The following is a 23,187-nucleotide window of genomic DNA, read 5'->3' on the forward strand; positions in this document are numbered from 1 at the left end:
TCAGATGGACATCATTTTGACAAACTCTGTAGGAGGAGAAACGAGGAAAAGAACAGCATAATCAGCTTGATATGACATTGTAATAGACCTAATTTGCCTCCCTTTTATATCTCGCAAGCGTATGGAATATATGAGTGAGACTGGGTATAAATATATGACCTTATTGACCAGTATAGACACAGATAGTTCATGGTCTGCATTCTGCAAGTGACCGGAAGTTGTCAATAACGTGAATAACAACTTTGATAATGTTCCCACATGCCACAGCCATCTTAGAAATGGAGTTCTTAATTGGTCTTGGTTCTCATGGAAGGAGTCAAGACTATACTAGTATTAATTCCATTTGGCATTTGGTTACATTTGTACACTCTGCATGACAAATTGATGAGTAAACATGATTTAACTGTATAGTGTACTCCATTTTGTCATTTCTGGTTGAGAGTGTGGACTCTATATATGCAGGGTTTAAGGGGTTAAATTGTGATATTATATATAATAATTACCGGTATGTCAAATATATCAGACAGTCTACACTATAAATGCATGTATGTAATTCAGTCTCCCCAGAAGCGGGGATAAAACATATAACCACCGGCCATAAAATCATATCCCCACGACCACCCCTCCCCCCCAACAAATCAAACCCTGCTTGTACAGTTATTTACATTTGTCAGACAGTTACTTATGTTTGGTAAACAGTTGCTTACCTTCAAAGTCTACACTACCATCACCATCGCCATCTGCTTCTTTTACTATGGCTTCAATCTCTTGGTGGTTAACTTGTTTTCCCAGCAGCTTAGTCATGGCTGACCGCAGCTCTTCTGTTGTGATCGATCCGTCTCCATCTACATCAAACTAACCAGGGGGAACAGTTTCATGTCAAACACAATTGTCTGATTATTATTTCCACTGAACGGCCGAGGGTGGGACATTATGTTTTACCCATTTCCAAAACTCACACACATCTGTAAATATAATTTCTGGAGTCATCATGTGATCAAGATTTATCAGTCAGATTTATCATATCATATCATGTGAATAGCCTACTATAAAACGTTTGTATTATTACTGACGGGTGTTTCTCTCTCACCTCTTTGAATGCATCTTTCAGCTCTTTCATGCCAATCATTCCTGCAGTTTCTGCCAGGAGTTTGGGGGTCATCAGCTCCACGAAGTCCTCAAAGTCGACCATGCCACCAACTGGAGAGAAGATGAGACCATCAGGAACGACACATTGCATGGAAACAGCCATATATCATGATCGGTCAGTGTCTACTTGTTAAGACAAATTTACTGTCCGCAATTCGACAACATCTGATCAAAATCTGTTATCCTGGGCAAATGACACATACCGAACAATGGCGTATACATTACCACTTACGGTTCATGTTGATGTTTTGGCTCAATTCAATTAACTCCATCTCTGTGGGCATGTATCCCATGGTCCTCATCAGGTTACCAAGGTCCTTACATGAGATCAACCCATCTTTGTCCTTGTCAAACTCATTGAACGCATCCCTTAGTTCTGCAGTTACAACAAAGAAAAGGTTGCATAGCCTCTTCTAGCAAATTAACATATTAATTAACCACTTGAAGTTGAAGTGGTTTATTAATATTAACACATGAATTAACCACGTAGACCCCTGGGACATTCTGGTATAAGATTTAAGTGTTATATACTGTACCCAAATACCAAGGAGTCTATAGCAGGCTTTTTTCTCTTCTACACTGTTTCTCTTCACAGAAATCGAATCAAACTGAATTTGGTTCACGTGGTTATTGGTGAGAGCACGTTTCCTTAAATGCAATGTTAATTGAAATTAATGTCGTTTCGGATGAAACTATTTACATTTTAATTGAAGCTTGAAATCTAACTGAGAATTGATGTAAAGCAATTGATCACGATTAATGGGCAAAGATGGAAGGTTTCAAGTTTGAGGGGCGCTAGCCCCTCCTATGCCCAGCTTTCTGTGTTTGTGTAAACAGAAACATTGAAGACAAAAGTGAGGATAGAAAAGTGAAGACGCAAATTGTGATTGGCCGGAATCATATTTGTGATGATTTGATTGGCTGAGCATGGAAGGTGATGTATATGATGTATGATGATGTATGATGATAGTTCCCCACTTCCCCTCACCTCACATGGGTGTGATTAACAATGACTATACACAAGAGGAAACAATGAGAATTGTTGTTTTATTTACCCTCAACCTCTTCTTCAGCCAATTCTCTCTGCTGCAAACAAGAAAAAAATATTTGGCCAATTTACTTTTAGTTAAAAGCAAATAGCGGTTGGTAAGAAAAAGTACAGTAGTTATAGTTAATTAAAAATCTTCCATATGAGATAGCTACGCATCTAGCATACACCACACTGCACACTGCACTACACTGAAGTGTACTTTTGTACACTTCATTTCATTTAAAATGAAATGCCATTGTTGTGAAGAGAGCAGCACCTTCTTCTTGCATCCGGGGCAGATTACACCCATGTTTTGTATGGAGCTGTTCAACTGTGGAGAACCTGAAAAGCACGCCCAACAATACTGACTAGCTGATGTATTTGTTTTATTTCATTTATTGTTTGGAAGATGCATGCTGTTCTGTGACACGCGTGCAGTTACCTTAACTTAAAAACGTTCGTAGCAGATTGCCCAGGATGCTCCTTTGTCATTATCTCTTCAACTGTGCCAATATCATGGAAAATGATAAGCTTTACCTCTGGTTTTGGCCTGTTGTTATGCATCTGTTACAAATACAAGTACTATACAAGTTCCCTCACATACAAAAAACAATAATTTGTATTATTATTTATACTTACAACATTCTTTCCTCCTCGCAGGAAAATGCATGCTGCTCCGTGGGTCATACCTGTACAAGGTCATAATAAATAAGTGTAAGTTATGAATGAAAAGCTACAATTTAAAGTTAATTTAGCACTCTTTAAAATGACAAAATAGGTGACTTTGACTTTGCACTTTGTTTTAAAGGTGAAGTAAGTGATTAAGTGCTAAATAACAATAGTCTGATAGTACCGTAATCGTCGCTGTAGAGTGTTTATTATTATTATTTTTACTATACACTATACAATTTAACCTGATACATGGGTACTCTCTCCAGGCTGGCTGGAATTGGCAACCCATCTGGAATTGTATTTATTTATTTATTTTTAAGCTGGAGAGACGAGGTGACCTCTGTTATTGAACTCTCTATACCAATGGTTACTATTAGAACTTTAACTTTTGCATTTTGTTTTAACCAAAAATATACCTTTAACACACAGTGCTTCTGATAATTTTAATGATACTTGATTTTGACTTGGGGATTTTTTTTTTAAATGAATTTATTGCATGCAAATACACAGGGATTATGACAAATGAAATGAATCTGAATCTGTCATGACATGATATCACATTACATACACGTGACAATTAATTATACATTTTTACCAAAGTTTCAGAATCAAGTATTCCACTCACCGTCCTCTCTGTTTATATATTGCAGCTACTAAAGGCTTAAAGTCTTATCTTAATTTATTCCCCAGCAGTGTAACGGCATTCATGTGTAAAACACGACTTTAAAGTAGAGGATGACGTCCTGCGGCCAGTGGTTTTGTCCGTGGAGCGAGGAAGTCCTCTTCTTGCTCCGTATCAGTCGAGTGCCTCTACAGGACAGCCCTGCCTGTGTGTGTGTAGCGAGCCAGCCTGGCCGACCTGTTGGGATGCACTGATGCTGAATGAATGGAGCGAGGTGTGGTGGCTGTGTGGAGTTGTACTGTATGCTGCTGGAGGGAGGAGTTATCCCTGGGCAGTGGTGTAAAGTAATTACCGTAAGTACATTTACTTAAGTTCTGTACTTAAGTACAATGTCGAGTTATTTGTACTTTACTTGAGTATTTCCAATTTCCAGTTTTACTTCTACTCCACTACATCTCAGAGGCAAATATTGTACTTTTACTTTACTACTTTAACTTTTACCATTTCAGCCCTATTAGGCCTATACATTTTGGCCATTTGAAAATAGCCGATCTACAAGCTCACAATGCATCACATCGCGACACATTGTGAGCTTGTAGATCTGCTATTTTCAAAAGATTTTTATACATTTGAAAACTTGAAATATGGGACATTCTCCATGATGAGTACTTTGGTACATTTTGATACCAATACTTTTGTACTTTTACTCAAGTACATTACCGGACTTTTACTTGTAACGAAGTAATTCTACATTGCAGTATTGATACTTTTACTTATGTAAAAAAATTGATTACTTTTTTCACTTCAGGAGTAAATCCCTGGGACAGGAGGTGAGGACGCAGGTCATGCATGATTTAACAGGAGAGGGCCTGGAGCTCTTTTGAAGGTACACGCGATACCCCTGCTAGGAAAATTAACGGAATACTTACAGATCTCAACTTACAGTTTGGAGGGTAGAATTGCTTGTTTGCTTTGTTTTTGTATTTCTTTTTCAGTTCTGTGGTTTTCAGGTCAGATCTGCACAATTACCCTTACCCCTTTTTAAACAGTGAAAGCTTGCCTTTAAATGTGTCCTTCTTTATTTATAACAATATATATATATAGGAGGGGCGAGATCGAAACAACGACCAACATGGTCGGTCAATTTGATCTCGCTGGAACTCCAAAAAAGGCATTATATTTGAGCCTGTTTTGTGTTCCAATTTTCAGGTCATTTCGCTAAGCCTCTTTTTTAAGCTGATCTGCACACCTTTGCTCTGTTCTGTATTAAAATAGCTAAAAGTTTAATCACATGCTATGCAATGCACTTTAATTTTAAGCCAAAACTAAGAAAACTGTTACTACATCATATAGGCTACTTTCGCCATTTTGAAAATAGATTTTTTCACATTTTTGAAACATTTAGAAAACTAATAGAAATTAATAACAAATAAATAGGGATGCCAATTTGAAAGTGGTTAATATAGTCATGTGAGTCAGTGCCATGTGATCAAATAACACACTGCATTTTATGACAAGAGTGCAAAAGACAATAAAGCTTTCTACTAATTCTGGCTCCTGAACTTTCAAACAATTCCTTTGTTTGACATTTCCATCTATATAAGTTACATCACTGAATATACATTCATTTGTTTATGTTAGACCACATCTGGGGAGGACAGGATAGGATTAGTCTATTCAGCATACAGATATAAATGGAATATGTTGCTCCAACATCACAGTCAGTGTAAACAATAATAAAGAAAGGACATCTTCCAACCATTTTTGTTTGAATCATAAATTTGACATTGAATGTCTTTATTAGAAGCCCATTTGGATTATCTACCCATTTCTTTCATTCAAATGACAATTAAAAAGAATTAGATGTAGGCAGACTGTGACCAATTACAGTTAACGTGTAATAATCTATGGGGTATTGATGACATTTGCTGGCTTAATTCTGCTCTAAAATATGCCAATGTCATCCGGGCTTATGGTTCATGCGGTCAGTCTTTCCTTCTTAAAACCATGGTATAATAACTATAGGTTTTGTGTTAACTGATTAAGCTAAAGTACATCAAGCCAAGGTTCGGATAGAATATTTCCCTCCCGTTTGACCCTTTCACCTCTGCCAGTCTCCCTGTTATGTAAATTGACCAGAAATCTGTTTGCATAAGTAGTATAATCCTCTAGGGGCTTTGCGTCAACATTAGGAATTTATACCAATTTTCATTAAACATTTGTTTTCGTGATTCCACTGGGGAAAGCATTATGTAAGGTCCATGCCATAAAAGGATGTTGACTAGAGGGCAAAAGCAATGTGTTAGATTGCTACAGATGAAGGTGATTGGGTGGGGACAATAATACAAAAAGGAGGGATAAAAGCAAAGTCTAGCTGTCCATTCCTCTATAGTTAAAAGCAAGTTTTTAGCCATTTTATTAAATGTTTTTTAAAGAGTTTAAAAAGTAGACACTGAGGTATAGCCTGTCTAATTTCCGATGGAAGTTACTTCCACAAGTGTGGAGCCTTTATGGCAAATGCCCTATTTCCTTCAGTTACATGCCTTGTGCTGGGGACCAGGAATAACAGCTTGTCTGCAGATCTAAGATTACAGGAAGGCTTGTTAGGGGTCAGAGGGTCAGAAATGTAAGCAGATGCAAGGCTGTTTAAGTGATTTAAAAACAAACAATAGAAAGGACAGGGGAAATGTGGCCATTTTTTATTGTTCTTGATAGAAACCTAGCTGCATTACATTGGACAAGTTGGAGGTGTTTAGCTTATTTTTGAAGGCAACTGGAAAATAAGGAAATGCAGCAGGTGATTAATGATGAAGGCATGCATGGATAAGGTTATATCATGGTGAATATCATCAGAGGATAATGGCTTGTTAAATGTTATAAAATGTTTGAAGATACAAATTGAGAAACCTCAATAAATAAATAAAAAAATATATATAAAAGAATATAGTGGAGGTACCCTCACAAAAAACATGCAGTAATCCTGGTCTCTAAACTGCCTCCCCCTGGCCAGCCGGGGCGCCTGATGGAGGGGAAAGAAACTGGTTGGAATAATGTGTTCCTTCCACTCGCTGTCCAACCAGGGAAACTTCCCCCTGTCAAGGAGCAACTTGGACACTCATGCAAAGTCCGTTGCTCTCCCCAGGTTGGCGGAGGGTGTGTAGAGCCCAGGATCACATTAGATAATTGACACAGGGGTGAAAAATGGGTTACAAATCGTGGGATAAAAAATAGTGTGTAGAACATCTAAGAGTGAAGAAGAGGGTTTCATGCTGTTAATGTGCTCATCACTTTAATGTTGGTGGGGCTGATTTTTAGTGCCCTCTGGACCTTCAGATCCTGTTCTGTTGAAGCAGTCCAGGCCCTGAGATGAGATATTTTAAGTCCTCAACTACCTCAAGCACTGTCCATTTGGCAGTGGCAATTTTTTGTCCTCATGCTTAAATGCCAATACTTTGGTGTTCGTGTTCTTGCCATTGAGTTTGAGGCCGATCTTCCTGCAGTCTATTTCTACTGCCAGTAGTTCTTTTTCTTTCTCTGCTGTATTCGACACGAGAGCAAATATGTCATCTGCATAGTCGAGGTTGATATAAACATTTGATTTATTATAGGCTACTGTATGTGTGATCGATAGACAGACAGTGGCTCAACTGATTTTTATGCTATATTAACTCATTCATCTGGCGACTCTGTGTGATCATCTCTAGTTCTTGCATGCCTGATACTATATGCACAAACGTTATCGCATACACACACAAGTGCATGCACGCACGCACGCATGCACGCACACACGCACGCACGCACGTCTGCTTGCCCTCGCCTTTGCTTTTAATCCATTCAGTATAATCTCTGTTGTACAATGTTAGCCGCCAAACAAACTTAAACCTACAGTAAACTAAACTATTAAAAGATAATCGACATAACCACAGACTAGATACAGGACTAGATGCTATAGTCTCAAAGTTACCTATAATGCCTTTAAAAGGTCAACTTTGGTTTTCTTTTCCAACCAAGGTTCATGTTTTAGGTTGTTATTAGAGAAAGTAAAAGATCAGTATCCATTTTTATTTATTTGCTGCTTTCTTTAGTTGTGGGGGCGGGGGCATTCGAACAAGTGGTTATATGTCTTTTTGCAAAGTTTTATGTCGATTTCTTCTTCTTATTTACTATAGTCCTACTAGACAGGATTCTACTGAATGTGAAGGGGGGAGTGTGGGGGGACATATTGAGCCTACGTCATTCGAGATCCAAGTAGTGATAAAGTTACATTGAGTCATGCTTTAGTTAATTCAAAATAATTATCTTCATACAATTTAACAGAGTATGGGAGATTTTGTTTTTTGTAAACGTCATTCTTTTGGTCAGGCACACTCATAATATAACCATTATGTTTGGTAGGATTAGTTAGTGTTTGTTATTGATTTAAGGTTAGGTTTATTTCGTTTTGCTTGTTTCTTTGTGTTGCCCCATATACAGTAGCCTATCTGGGTTTTGAATGACGCGCCTTGCATCTATGACACAGTACGGCAGCCCCCTAGTAGTCAGCTATTCGTTCAGACACACAGAAAACTATTGTGGCCAGATGTCATTTCCTGTGGTCTAGTAGGACTAAAGTAAATAATAATGAAGAAATCGCCATAAAATGTTGTAAAAAAAATACATATCGACTATCGTTATAACGAAAGAAGAAAAAAAACACAGATCTTTTACTTTCTCAAATAACAACCTATAAGAAGTTACTCTGTTACAAGATTGTAAGCCTGAAAAACAATGGCCTTTCTTTCCCTGTCCAGTTATTTCTCAGTGGTAAAGTCATATCCTGGGACAAACACTGATTAAAGTATGTTTCTTCTCTTTAAGAAGTATCCTTCATAATGTGATGGAGGGATGAAACAAGCCTGTCTGGATTTGGGAGTGTAACCATTGACCAGACCTTTGATGCTATATTAACACTCATTTGGCTGGGGACACCCTGGGACCCCCAAAAGACCCCTGGGGTTCCCCGGAACCTACTGTAAGAACCACTGCTGTAAATCATCAACCACAATCTGAATTCAGGAGGTAGGGTGTCCCAGTTTGCTCCTCTAGGCTTTGTGTCAAAGTGTCCTTGAGCAAGACACAGAACCCCTACTGCTCCTCATAGATTGCCTGGTTGAATATGGGTGAATGTAATGCACATAAAGACTTCTATAACTATTTGCACACATGTGAAATGGGGCCACATCCGTTAATCTTTCTTTCATAGCTCCCTCATCCACTCCACGCCTCCACTCCCACATTTTTTCTCCCTTCGGGCTGTCCTAATTAACATTCACATTCTCTCCCTCTAACCCTCAAATCCTCCATTTTCCATATAAGGCAGTGGTGGTGGGAATTAACTAACTACATTTATTCAAATTTACGCTGATCCCTAATACTATTACTGGGGTTCACGTTGGTCCCAGTGAAGTTTAGGCAAGTACATCCCATCATGATTAGTATTTGTGTGTGTGTGTGTGTGTGTGTGTGTGTGTGTGTGTGTGTGTGTGTGTGTGTGTGTGTGTGTGTGTGTGTGTGTGTGTGTGTGTGTGTGTGTGTGTGTGTGTGTGTGTGTGTGTGTGTGTGTGTGTGTGTGTCTCCATTTACACACAATAAGTTAAATTAGTGTAGGGCCTATAGAGATTTTACTGTGTATGGATATGACATTTTATGCTGATCCTTTTCATGGTATGCTGTCCCTCAGTGTTCTTGGCAGACTTTTAACAGAATGTAAAATTGGTAAACTGAGTAAATATTGGGTAGAAAGTATATTTCCTTTGCAAAGATTCTACAAAATATCATTAGAACCCCTCTCTGTGATGATTACATAATAATAAATGTAGTCCACAGAACCACCTCCACAAAAACAGTTTCACACGTTTTATAACACTTCCTGAGTGTGTGTGTTCAAGTTGCACGTCTGCGTGTGGGTTCAAGTTCAAGTTCCACGTCTGCGTGTGTGTCTGTTTGTGGTGGGTGCACACATATGTCCATATACTCAGTATATGGACATATGTGTGCACCCATGGATTGCACATAGCATTCTAGATATTTGCGAGGCCGTGCTCTCCAGCTTTGCAGCAGGGGCCTTCCTGTCACCAAAGGAAGAATCTCAGCATGAGTGGTACAGTCACTCTATCCAGTATATCCATCCTCACCAACGCCACTGGACACAACAACACTGCATGTCTTGTTGACAAGGTGTAGGTTGCCAAAGCACCCTCAAGTCCATGTGGGAATACAGTTTGATCACAATCACCTTCATGCATTCTCCACTCACACGGTCACACCATCACGTGACAAGGCCCTTAGGGAACAACAACCCTATAGGGAAAACCCTGGTATCTTCCTCCTCCATTAGCCCAAGTCATTGAGCCCTCGGGCATGGCGGAGGAAAGAACCTGATATCGCTCTCAACCTGGGACACTGCCTGCAGAGCATTTAAGGTCAAGTAGCCACAGGACAGACCCCTCAGATGGAGGCTGAAGGCTCATTCATAGTCTGGATTCTCGGTGGTGAGGTGACCACCGCTCCGGTAGTGAGCTGACCACCGGAGCTGGGCTGGGCAGGGCATTTGGGGAGATACATCGGAAGATGGACATGATCTTGGAACGGGTCAGTGCCCTGCAGAGAGCCATGATGGACAGAGAGCCATAACAGACAGAGAGGAGAAATAGCCATATTGCTATATCCCTCGCTCTAAAAACGAATCTGGATTCCCCCCCCCCCCACCCCCATTGACAATCTCCACAAGAAACAGCGCAAGAAAATAATCCTCTGCCTCTTCCCTGACACCTGTTGTGTCTTCGGACTGGGCCGTGCTCATTTTCCACTGAATCCGCCATGATAACGCAGGACTTGAGGCAACGTTACATGGCCTTCGGAAGATATGCTCGGGAACACACTTACACAAACACATGAGAATGAACTTTCCCATCGAACTCTCCCACGGACACACATGTCTCTACACACAGCCTCTATGCATCCCCCCCCCCTATGCCCCCACCTCTTCTTTGTTTTCTTTTTCTTCTGAAGATGCAAGTAGGCCGGGCGCAGCGCACGCTTGCGACCAGCAGCAATAAGTTTGATCGATGTATGTTATATGTGTTTCAAGCCTTGTGATTTGCTGTAAAACCATTTGCCCTTCGGGGACACTAATAAAATAACCTTGAACCTGGATTTTCGGTGGTGAGGTGACCACCTCTCCGGTGGTGAGCTGACCACCGGAGCTGAAATAACGTTGATCGGTGGTGAGTAAAAACAGAGAGAAGGGCTGGAGCGGAGGCGGTGGTTTGCTCTTCACCGCGGCTCGTGACGTCATGTTGACATGTTGTATGTCGGTGGTCACCCCACCACCGAAAATCCAGACTATGTATGAGCCTTAAGTCGGAGGGTGGTGTCTGGTGTGCCAATCATAATGGACATCTGACACCTGGCAAGGCTGGCATTATAAGGTCTGGGTCAGACTCTGGATTTATTATTAACAATGTACTTTCCTGAAGAAGGGGTTCAGGAATCTGGACCACCCTATATAACTCTATGGGGGACCACCACCACATCATAGAGTTGTACACACCACCTACAGGCTACACAGTGGTGGTCTGTGTTCTGGAATCTGGAGAGCGTCGAAGAAGAAAGCACTTCCGATTTCCTTTCGGCTGGCTCGCGCCCCGCTCCGCCATGATGAAGTCCTCCTGAACAAAAAAAAAAAAAAAAAAAAAAAGAAGAAAAAAAAGGGAAGATAGAGACGAGGTTGGAAATGGAATACCCACCTGAGTGACAGATGAAACGCAACGACAACGCCACTGTAATGACAGCGCACAGTGGAACACGGGGCGGACGAGTGGAAATACATGGTCCGGTTTTCCATTGAAAAGCATCTCTCCGGGTCCCCGGCAGCCAGCCAGGGCTCGCCGCTGATGCGCTAGCATTGTTGCAGCTAACCCGAGCTAATAACTCGCCACTGGGTTGCGCTGGTAAGACGGCTAGCCGCGTTAGCCTCATAGATACATCAGTCAGTCAGGCAGGCAGTCGGCTGGCTGGCTAGCTAGCTAGCTGACCGTGCGTGTGTGCGGTTTAATTGACTGACATATCACCGATGCTAACGTCGTGCTAACGCGCTAGCCAAAGCCCAGTCAGTGCATTGTGTGAACGACAGAATGATGGAGAGGACTTTGAGTAAAACCGATGACAGCCAGAATGTTGTGGCCTGAGCGTGTTGAATAGGCACCGGCGGCCGGAAAGGAAAGGAGGCAGAAGAGAGACTGATATTTTCCACCCAGTCCCAGGCCAGTGTAGCTAGCTCACCAGCTAGCTACAGTGGATCCCAGAAGTCACGGTAAGACAGACATCATGAGTGAACAGTCAGAACGCCACAAATCATGACATCTGATTCCAATGGGTTTGGTCAATATTTGCCTGCTAATAATGGGACACATCTGTTAACGTGGACGCCGGCCGTCTCGCTTGTTATTGATTTTTTTTTTTGCATTATTATTTTGTATATTATCAATATGGCCCTGGCTTGTTGGCCTGCATTTTGAACGGGTGACTGCCTGTCCTGTCCCAGCCTTGTTTATAGAATACATGTCTGCATTTCTTTGACATAACCTAATTGAGCAGCCATGTGCAAACCCGTCTAGCTTGCTTGTTGAGGTGTATATTGTACACAGTGCACACAGTACTTAGGATGTCCATGGTCAGAAAATAACTAACCACTAATGCAGTTGGACACCTTATTAGCCATTAATTAGGATATATGAGCGTGCATAATATAGTTCCTGTGCACCATGCAGTCTCGTTGGATTACATTACTGTCTGGACTCTGGATAGAGCCTTTTGGACGAGTCCTCGTGCATGTCACAATCTGGGAATGTGCACAATACATCACCTGGCAGACAGTGAGTGTTGCCATGTGCCTGCTGCATTTGTAGCTTCTCTTTTTAAAAGGGAAGTGCTTACTTCCTCACTGAAATTGCACAATGTCCCGAGCAAGGTAGCTGCAAAATGTCAAATTTGTCAATCAGTTCAAGTGTATATTGTGGATTTGGGGATCTTGCCAAAAAAGTGAGCAGCAATGTGTTTTATGGTACAAATGTTCTGTGATGTGAGGAGCAATGTGTTTTATGATACAAATGTTCTGTAATTTGACTAAGAGATAAGTAATCTGTAGGTTCAACTTCTAATCGACAAGTTACTTGTCGAGTAGAACCAACAGTTTACTTAATATCTCTCTCATATAGTCAAATTACGGGACCATCAAGTATACTTTGTCATCATCATAATTTGAATTTGGAACAGTGGTTTATGGAACAATGTTGTCTCGCAGGGCAGGAGGCCTTGTTAGTTGTTAACCTTTTTTGTCACTTGCTAAAATGGTTGCTGCAATTTAGAATTGGTCAGCCACTATTAGCCATTATTTTATCTGGTAAATGGTAAATAAATGGTGCATTTTTATAGCGCCTGGCTTTATCTAAGGCGCTTTTGTTTACATAGATTGTGCATTACATTCACCCATTCACACACGCATTCATACACCGATGGCAGCGGAAACCATGCAAGGCACTAACCAGCACATCAGGAGCAATTAGGGGTTCAGTCAGTGTCTTCAGTCAGTCAGTGACCTCCGGTGGTGAGGTGACCATAACGTTAAGCGGTGGTGAGTAAAAACAGAGAAGGGCTGGGCCTGTGGCGGTGGTTTTCTCTTCACCGCGGCTTGTGACATCATGTTCTAGTTCGGTGGTCACCTCACCACCGAAAATCCAGACTATGAATGAGCCTTAACTCTATCTGCCACATTACTTTTGTAGTGGAAAAGTCAACTTCCATGCAGTGTTTGGTTACCGTATCTATAAGAGTGGCTGCAATTGGTCGATCAGGCTATTTTGAAATACAGGATTTGCATCTCTTCCAGTATACTCCCAGTTGTTTATAGCGTGGTTCTGCAAGAGGCTAGCCGTCTGAGAGGGTCTGTCTTAGCCTAAGATTTAAACTCTTAGATGTATACATCGTAGATGTATTCTGAATATCTGAAATTTTCAATCTATGAGAGTCTAAGGGCTCTCGAGCCCATGGTGGTGAGCGTGGCACCCCGTGCCTCAGAATAGTTCAGAATGTACAAATGCAAAATCGAAGGTGCTTACCCTGCTGCCCCAACTGTTCGCTTTCTTTGCGCAAAGTGTTTGAAGACTCAGAGACAGAACAGATTAAAACACGGACCTCCGGGTTTCAAATGCTTTGCGCAAAGAAAGCAAACAGTTAACTGAAACCTTGCCAAAATGTTGGAGTCATGCATCATATACGTAGATGACGCACGTCACATCAGAGATGACTGATGTCACAGGCTGGTCACACATTAACATTGGAGACCCCAAGGAACTGGTTGGAAGGAGTTCCTTCCACGTGCTACGTCCAACCAGGGAAACTCCCCCCTGTCAGGTGTAAAGGAGCAACTTGGACACTCAGGCATGAAGGAAGCATGAGTTCAAGTCCGTTGCTCTCCCCTTGTCCCCCATATATGGGGACTAGGTTGGTGGAGGGTGTGTAGAGCCCAGGATCACATTAGATGATTGACACAGGGGTGAAAAATGGGTTACAAAATCGTGGGATAAAAAAATATATTAAAAAAAACAAAACATTGGAGACCCACATTAGCCATGCCTTTTCTATGTGGAGCCACTATTTCCTAGTTTGTCTTAGTACACATTATGAAGCATAGTACACCCAAAGGAATAAAACTTCCCTCAGTCCCTGGCTGCATTTAATATTCTCAGTAATTTCTAATTCACCCTTTGTCAAGCCCCGCGCGTGGTTATGCCCCTCTTCGCACCCATTGGTTGCCGTTTCGTGGTCTCCATCCACTACCATTGAAATAACGTGTTTTTCAGTTGCTTCGTATTGATATTCTGTGCATTCAATTCTTATTTTTAACTTGCTGTCAGTAAAATGGAACATCACAGGTGCAGCAATGTGTCTATGCATACCATGTTTGTTTTAGCAAATTCAAGATAAACCAGGGCGGAACAAGGCAGTCAGTCAAAGAACAATCTGGTTAAATTGGTTTGTCATCTCTGGTCTATGCAAACCTTATTCTACTTGTGACATTTACCATCTAGAAGTCCTTTGATCAACCCTGATCAATGAGATGCATTATAATATACAGAGTATATTATTGTTCATGTTTTCCCACTGCTCATGATTTGCAGTCAAACCATTGGCGTTTGGCGACCCTGCCCACTGCCCAGATGGGGGGAAATTATGGGGCTGCTGCATTTGCTGAGAGCACTGTAGATTTACCTTGTTTTGTTCTCTGACGATCATACTGATGTGGACTGGTGCTTTCTACTGGATATCCTTTCTTATACATTCTTAGATTATTATTATCTTTCTATGCATAATTGCATATGCTGCACAGCATCTGCACATAGACATGCTCCTGATATAGATGACTTAGTACTAAGCTGTGTGTGTGTGTGTGTGTGTGTGTGTGTGTGTGTGTGTGCATGTAAGACAGTGTACTACCTGTCAGTGTTGTTTTTGGCAGCACATTTCTATTTTATTTTTAGTCATAGTCTCTTGAATAGTTTTAATTTAGTTTTAGTCACATTTTAGTCACCCGGAATGTTTTAATGTTAGTCTTGTTTCAGTCGACTAAATATAAGATTTTAGTCTATTAAATCTACAGTTGATTTAGTCGACAAAAATGCATTTGGCGGGCCTTGATGCTGTCGTAATGGCTGTTTTTAATGGCTGAAAATAGCCGATCTACAAGCTCACAACGCGTAACTTGCGCTGCGACGCGTTGTGAGCTTGTAGATCTGCTATTTTCAGCATGCAACCCATTGTAAAATGACTTATACTTGATCTTGTGTCCACTAGTCCCTTCCTAACATTTTAGTCTAGTTTTTATCTGTTTGGCGAAATTGTCAGTATATGTAGTCTTAGTCATCGTAGCTTAGTTTTCATTTAGTTTCCATTTAGTTTTCGTCAGTGAAAAAAGGTAGTCGACGGAACATTTTTCGTCTTAGTTTTAGTAGACAAAAACAACACTGGTACCTGTAGGCTATGTTACCAGCATGAATGTCTATAATGCTTCCAAATAGCAGCCTGTAACCCACTGTGTATCCCATTTCCCCCCCTCAAACGGCCCCAGGCGCTGGCCATGCCGTCGAGTGTGCGGGCTGGGAGCCTGAAGGACCCAGAGGTGGCAGAGCTCTTCTTCAGGGACGACCCAGAGAAGCTCTTCACAGACCTGCGAGAGATAGGCCATGGCAGCTTCGGAGCAGTGTACTTCGTAAGTCACACTTAACACGCTTTGTTCAGATTAGGATTCTTCACTATTATAAAGGATGAACCTAAAGTTCTCAGAACATTTAATTTTGGGTAGTGCCATATTGTATTTTTATTTCCATTGATCCAAAGTCAGACCTTCATTATCATACCCCTTTCTGCCAATATGAGCACAAATTCATTGTTTGTTGTTCTTTATTCTACATAATTGAGATAAAAAAAGTATAAATTATAAATGTATTAAAAAAAAGAAAAATCTGAAATTCTTGATGTCTCGGCAATGTAGTTTGCTCGAACTGCGGTGAGAACAGCCGCTTAGTTTTAATAATGAAAGCTGGGAGATTGCTCATTTAGTTTAGAGACTGGCTTGTGACTTTGAGTCTTATGGGTAAATGGTGCATTTATATAGCACTTTTATCCAAAGAGCTTAATATAGATTGTGCATTGCATTCACCCATCCACACACGCATTCATACACCGATGGCGGAGGAAGCCATGCAAGGCAACAACCTGCACATCGGCAGCAATTAGGGGTTCAGAGTCTTGCTCAAGGACACACACATCGAACTAGGAATCTCATGGTTCCCATCCGGTCGCTCTACCGGCCACTCTACCCCTGAGCCACTGCCGTGCCTGCTGATAAAGACTTGTGTTATCTGGTTCATTTGTTGTTTTTCTCTTTCTAAAATCTAATCTAATCAATTTAATTTCCTCTGTTTTCAAGACCCTGATTATATGTTCCCTTGATCAATATGATGTGCTGAACAGGATGTAGCTGTCATTTTTAAGCTTTACATTCTTAAAACTAACAACACAAATGAACATCATATTTTCAGTTAAGTTTAAGCCTATTAGGTTTAGTAGTATACAATATAATTGTGTATTTCTGCTCCAGCAGAAATACTTTTGTTGATGATAAGTATATCTTAACATTCATTCATTATGTTAAATATTAAGAAAATAGTAGAACCTCATATGCTTCACTGATCATGTCAAAGATGAAGAGCCGAGGCTCGAAACATTGTCAATACATGTATTTTTGGGGAAGATCTTCTCTTATGATCATTCCCTTTAGCCCTTATACAGCAGCCGACGAGTAATGTGGACATTCATTCAGTAATTATGAGAATAAATGTTAAATAGTTAATATATAAGAGAGTATTGGTGCATGCCCGGCTGTTACAGTACATGCTGTAAGTGTAACAGTCTGCAAAAGAGATTTCCTCAGACAATTTGTGCATTTTGTCCCAACATTGGTAGGCATTTATTGCAATTGTACAGTATTAGGAAAGGTGTGCTCAGATGTGCATGTGCTATTGAGTTCATGCAATATATCTACATTATTGTTAACAGTTTTATTACACCATATATGATTTGTAGATGATATATGGGCCTGTGGAGAGCCAAGGTGCTCATACACGTTCCTTCTTTATTGCCTGATGTTTGTTTTTTCCTTTGCCCACATAATATTACAACATTGTGAGAAATGTAATGACGACACTCACCATACGATTCAAAGCATTATTGCTCAGCTTATACATTATAAGAATATAATACTAGAACTGATGTTGAAATGCAGTTAGCTGTGACAGAACAAGTGATGGCATGTGTGCTTGTTTTCTTCAGCCGCACAAGGTGTGACTTTTCTAGTATTGCAATAAATTGTGCAACACGGGATGTCACCTGACCAATCTTGAGTAATTGTTCACTGGGTGAAGCTTTCTTTCCGTGGTGGGTAAACAGTATGGCCATCATTGCCTGAAAACAAATGCAGTTCAGCAGTGAGGGCACTTGATTGAGACATACAGAATGCGTTTAAAGCCGGCCAGCATCAAGTGGGGGATGGAAAAGAAATGTACAGCAGTAGTATGCCTGAGGGATGAATTAGGTAAGAAAGAGTGATGGACATCATTTATCCATAATAATGATAATAAGGACCCAGGTTCAATCAAAGAGCTAGTCAGCGTAGCATTAAAGGTGGCAAGGCAGTTAAAACACAAGCATGATGGTGATCGGCAAAGGACAAGTGGCTCATGGTGGATGAAAAACCTTGTTCAGTGAAGGGTGAACAAGTAACGTTAGGGATGAGTGAAGAGAGTGGAAGGACAGGCTCAGCAAAAGAGGTCAGTTTATCTTCTAGTGAACCAGCGTTGCGGTGCGATGGGTCTCAGCTGGTGAAACACAGAGCTCCCCCCTTTACGGAGGCAGTGGCAAGGTGATGCTTGTCAAATCTTAGAATATTATGATGTGACTGTAGTGATCCATTATGAGGTTGACTGGTTGTAAGTTCAAGGTAAAGCTTCCTTGTAAATGTTCATAAAATTGTGCAATTTTGTTTATTATAAAGTTAAATGTTTTGCTGGACAGATTTTTAAAAATCATCGTGGATGAAAGGGTAATAATGGCACTGACATGACTGCAATGCTGTGGACCCTTTTTTAGTCTTTTCAATTCCTGGTTTGCTGCCACAGCATCATCGCTCATGCAGTGTGTTCTCTCTCTTTATCTTTTGTTCACAAGGTGGGGCAGCATTATTGTTATGATATTTTGTGGATGTGATCATCAAATTTGATCCATTTATAACCCATTTGCTTCCACTTCAGGCCCATGACATCCGCACCAATGAGGTGGTGGCTATCAAGAAGATGTCCTATAGCGGCAAGCAGTCCAATGAGGTAGGAGCTGGCAGTGCTCAAATACACACTGTTTTTGAGCCAAATTTGGACTCAGTTTCTCTGTCTCTTGTGGGCACTCATCAATATTCATGCCCCTCTCATGTTCCAGAAATGGCAGGATATCATCAAGGAAGTGAAGTTCCTCCAGAAACTGCGCCATCCCAACACTGTGGAGTACCGTGGCTGCTACCTGAGAGAGCACACAGCATGGGTGAGTGTGTGTGTACAAACTGTACATTCAACGTACTGTATATGCACTCATGTTGAGTTCCCTAATATAGCTCAGTTTGTTAATGCAGCCTTTCTCTTTCTCCTAGTTGGTGATGGAGTACTGTTTGGGCTCAGCCTCTGATCTCCTGGAAGGTAAGTGAGAAAATCTCTTGCACATTGCTTGTGTATTTATTGCACATAGCAAGAAGATTTAGCATTAAAGTTCATGGAGGCTGTAGTTTTTTCATCATGAATCTGACACCAACCCTGTGCGCCTGCACAGGAGGAGAGCTGTGTGTGTACAACATGCCCCTCTCCGGTACTTAACAGTAACACCTAGACTACATTTCTTCTGGGGGAAACCCTGAGTTACCATCACAGATTAATTACTAATTCATCTGTGACTGACTTCTTCTAAGTAATTAACGGAAGACTCTGTGACACTGAAGACTCTTTGTGCGAAAGTGGAAATCCTACCACTTTTCGTTTGTCCCAGCCTCCATTCCGGGGGTGGAAGGCTCTAACAGAGAAGACTGTTTGTCCAGGCGTCTGTATGGTGCAATCACAGCCCCCTCTGGTTAGCAAACAACTAGTCACACAGATTCATGGTAGCTTGTAGATGTGTTATTTTTGGCATGCAAACACTGTTTTACTGTGGAGTATAAATTTGTGTTTACTTAAACATGAAACATTCAGTTGCTTTGATATTGACATACTATTTTGAAGGGTTCTGGGCTGGCTTTACTTTTAGTCTTCAAAGACAGGGAGACTTTTATTTGTTCAAGCAAACTTATGAAACCACAGTTACATGGAGACTGAAAGTACATAACTATTGTTGGTGATTCATTGTTTCATTTTATTTATTTTGGCCTAACATGAGCATGTAAAGTTTGAATAGAAGAAGCCCTAGCGTTGTCTTACTGTAGGTTTGGGACTCCACATGTCATGTTATTTAGCTCGGATGCATAGTTGCCAATGGAGACAAAGCATTCCCTGTCTCTTCAAGATGAGATTTGAACCAAATTAGGACCGTGCCAGGAAGTCTAAGACAGTTTTTCCGCCTGTCTAGATAGCAGTATTATATGGCCTACTGTGTCAATCGTAGCACTAAAATCTAGTAACGCTAAATTTTGCCCGAATCAATGTTTAGATTAATGTATTTTTGTACCTCAAGAAGAGCAGTTTCAGTGCTGTCAAAAAAGTAATTGTTGATGTTGATTGTAGTTGTTGTAAAAATCTCTCAGTGGCTTTACTTATGAAGGGTAGATTTGACACAGTTGTGTATTTGCTCATTAATTACAGAAGCGTCTGGCCACATTTTTATAATACTGTATTATATTTTTGAGTGGTGCTAGCCACTCCTATAGACAGCTGTGTCCCTGTGCTGTCCATCCGAGTACGGAAATAGTGTTTGTTGACCACCAAGTATCACTGTTGCGCAGCCACACACACTGTTAACCGTTAATGAGAAAAAGTGTTGTTTAGATTTTCTCTATTCTAAGTTGAAAATACGAAGTCTGTCTGTCAAAGTGAGTTTGGAGTTGTATTTTTCATAATTTGCAGCACAGAGTTCAGGCAGGGATACTTAAGTCCCATTTCTTTGTCTCTCCCCGATGCAGTCCACAAGAAACCCCTCCAGGAAGTGGAAATAGCTGCCATCGTCCATGGTGCATTGCAGGGTTTGGTGTATCTACACTCTCACAACATGATTCACAGGTAAGTCCTTCTCTACCTAGTACCTACTGCACCTTTATCCCCCTGCACATACATGCACACACTTACCCCCCTTTTAAGTTGTTTATTAATCATTTCTGTGAACATAACCATGTGATCCCTTTCTTTGTATCTTAGTTATGTATTCAACCTATTGGTTTTATACCTGTATATATGTTGTGTGTATTTTAGTTATGTACTCAACCTATTGGTTTTGTGTGTGTGTGTGTGTGTGTGTGTGTGTGTGTGTGTGTGTGTGTGTGTGTGTGTGTGTGTTGTTTGTATGTCTGGCCTCGTGGGGAAAGATGGTGGGTGGGTGGGGAGGATTGGGAAAGGAGTTGTGGGAGAAAATAAAACAAAGAGTTGTATTTTCTTTCTGTGAAACTTGCATATGATGTCATACTCTTTGAATAAAATGTATTAAAAAAGAATACATGCACACACTTCAGACTAGGGCTGCTACTATTGCATATTTTCCTATCGGTGATTGCATGCTGTGCAGTAACCCACTTTTATTGCATCTCACCCTGCTCTCATGCCTTTGTCTCCACTCTCCACCCACTTTACTGTTCACCCATCTCTTTTTATTCATCTTCCTGTCTTCCTCCATCTTTAAATTTTCTACGTCCATCTAACTCTTTCACTCAACATTCATTTTTTTCAGGGATGTGAAAGCTGGGAACATCTTGCTGACTGAGCCAGGCCAGGTGAAACTGGGGGACTTTGGCTCCGCTTCCATCGTTGCCCCTGCCAACTCCTTTGTGGGCACGCCATACTGGTGAGATCTTAGAAGTCACAGCGCAGCATATTCTTTGAATAATCAAAGACGTTTTAGCCAGAACAGTAGAATTTTCAAATTGGATTTGGGTCAGTCATGCACATCCCATTTTTGAATCTTTCAGGTAGAACACTGGGAGTTGGTTAAGCTCTGACAATAGAACTTACTAACTGGCACAACGACTATTAGACGATGGACAATAGCAGTGTCTAGTATTGACCATCATTGCTGGCCTTTTATTAACTTTAATTCATGGTTTTTGATTGACAATCGAAACAGTCTATTCCTCATGTTTTGTGGAAAGAACATGTAGTGTGCCAACTCAACATTTCAATTGGTAAGTAATCGCTGTTAGGCGAAAAGCTTTTATGTCCACAACGGTTACTTTTGAGGAAATGGAAAAAATAACCTGTGTTCCAGTGGATCCAATGCAGTTATAATTTTTTATGTCATCAGTTAAATATTTATAAAAACCCACAGACAGACTTTGAATCAGATGTCCTTATTTTTGGGAATGTCAATATAGGCTTTTAAAATTGTCACACAAAGTAAAAAATAGCAAACAATAGGCAATTTTTCAAGCTCACAACGCATTGCTATGCGACACTATATGAGCCACGTATAAAAGAGGCCTATGACAAAACAAAAAGATTAAATATAGAGATCCAGTGGTTTCTGCCAGACAGCGACAAAATACAGGTTTGAGTGAGGTAGCAGAAGCTGTCTGTTCCTTTGATCCTCCCTGTGGGTCAAAATAAGGGAGCGACAGGTTACTGAATGTGTGTATGCTGTCACTCTATGCAGGATGGCTCCCGAAGTGATCCTGGCCATGGACGAGGGCCAGTACGACGGGAAGGTGGATGTTTGGTCACTTGGCATTACCGCAATCGAGCTGGGTAAGACTTGGCTCTAGAACGGACCCAAAAGTAACACAACTTACTGTGCTCGTGTGCGCTGTAAGGCTATTTCTCCCGTTTTTTTGTCCGGAACGGAACAGAGTAAAAGCGGCCATATCAGCGCGGCACCCCGAGCTGTTTGAAAGAAATCCCGGCGCTGATTGTGTTTTAAATGTAATAAGAGAAAGAAAAGCAAAGCTTTTGCACACCTACAAACGACGGGTGCGTAGGAGAGGGTACGGTGCCCCAAAATTGAACAAGGAAAACAACCGCACACTGTCTTCAAATGCAGTGACCACCATTTATTAGGGAATTGGCAACGTTTCGGCCTATGCGGCCTTCATAAAGATAGCCTGATGAAGGCCGCATAGGCCGAAACGTTGCTATTTCCCTAATAAATGGTGGTCACTGCATTTGAAGACAGTGTGCGGTTGTTTTCCTTGTTCAAATGTAATAAGAGCAAATGATATAGGCTAATAATAATTTAAATGATCAAATTGACTTGTGAAACTGTGAAACTAAACCATCCTTTTTTTTACTGATAGGCTATGCCCCCCAAAGGATATATAATTAATTGCAGCTTGGTTAAAAGCACTCGAAAGAACCTTCGGTGCTCGAAGGTTATTCATTTTTTTTCATTAAAACGATAGTTTGGACGTCGGCTCGAAAATCACTGCCGAAGCTCGAATCCTAAAAACAGGGTACAGCCTTAGTGCTCGGTATGGGTTGATCCTCCCTTTTTTTTACCCCTCTTCTGTTTTTACTCACTCTCTCTCTCTTGCTCTTTCTTTGACTCTGCCTTTCTCTAGCGGAGAGGAAACCACCTTTGTTCAACATGAATGCTATGAGTGCCTTATACCACATCGCCCAGAATGAAAGCCCTGTATTGCAGTCCAATCACTGGTCAGTAATCTGAATTAATTAATTTATCAACATAACTGTGGCCCACGGGTTAACATTTGCCCAGGATACATATTTCAAATAGTGGATTTGTTTTATTTTGCTATACAACACAGTCCTTTGTTGAGCGTTTTGTTGTAATCTAATCAAACATCTTTAAGGTGGGCAGAAATTCCCTGCAAAAAGTGCAGATAAGAAGATGCTTTAAAATGTTGCCTATTGGTAGTTATGTTCACATA

At 40.9% G+C, this 23,187-nt stretch overlaps 2 protein-coding genes across 3 annotated transcripts in view; one reads left to right on the top strand and one right to left on the bottom strand.

Moving 5' to 3' along the window:
* cabp5a (calcium binding protein 5a) lies at positions 1 to 2,866 on the bottom strand (the record flags this gene model as incomplete). The annotated part of the gene is made up of 6 exons (XM_080790082.1): positions 1 to 26; positions 708 to 855; positions 1,091 to 1,200; positions 1,382 to 1,525; positions 2,205 to 2,235; positions 2,819 to 2,866. The coding sequence occupies 6 exons, from the start codon at positions 2,864 to 2,866 to the stop codon at positions 1 to 3; spliced, it is 507 nt and encodes a 168-aa protein (XP_080646208.1).
* Positions 2,867 to 11,151: 8,285 nt separating this feature from the next.
* The window catches only part of taok2b (TAO kinase 2b), a 28,989-nt gene continuing 16,953 nt past the window's right edge, over positions 11,152 to 23,187 (top strand). For both annotated transcript variants that reach the window (XM_080788604.1, XM_080788603.1), the window contains exons 1-9: positions 11,152 to 11,826; positions 15,640 to 15,780; positions 18,380 to 18,451; positions 18,561 to 18,662; positions 18,769 to 18,814; positions 20,281 to 20,377; positions 21,039 to 21,152; positions 21,957 to 22,048; positions 22,858 to 22,951. In XM_080788604.1, the coding sequence (XP_080644730.1) occupies positions 15,649 to 15,780; positions 18,380 to 18,451; positions 18,561 to 18,662; positions 18,769 to 18,814; positions 20,281 to 20,377; positions 21,039 to 21,152; positions 21,957 to 22,048; positions 22,858 to 22,951 (749 nt within the window). In that variant the 5' untranslated portion in view covers positions 11,152 to 11,826; positions 15,640 to 15,648. The remainder of the gene's footprint in view (positions 11,827 to 15,639; positions 15,781 to 18,379; positions 18,452 to 18,560; positions 18,663 to 18,768; positions 18,815 to 20,280; positions 20,378 to 21,038; positions 21,153 to 21,956; positions 22,049 to 22,857; positions 22,952 to 23,187) is intronic.

Source organism: Protomyctophum bolini (genome assembly GCF_963924005.1).
Source record: "Protomyctophum bolini genome assembly, chromosome: 18".
Lineage (NCBI taxonomy): Eukaryota > Metazoa > Chordata > Actinopteri > Myctophiformes > Myctophidae > Protomyctophum > Protomyctophum bolini.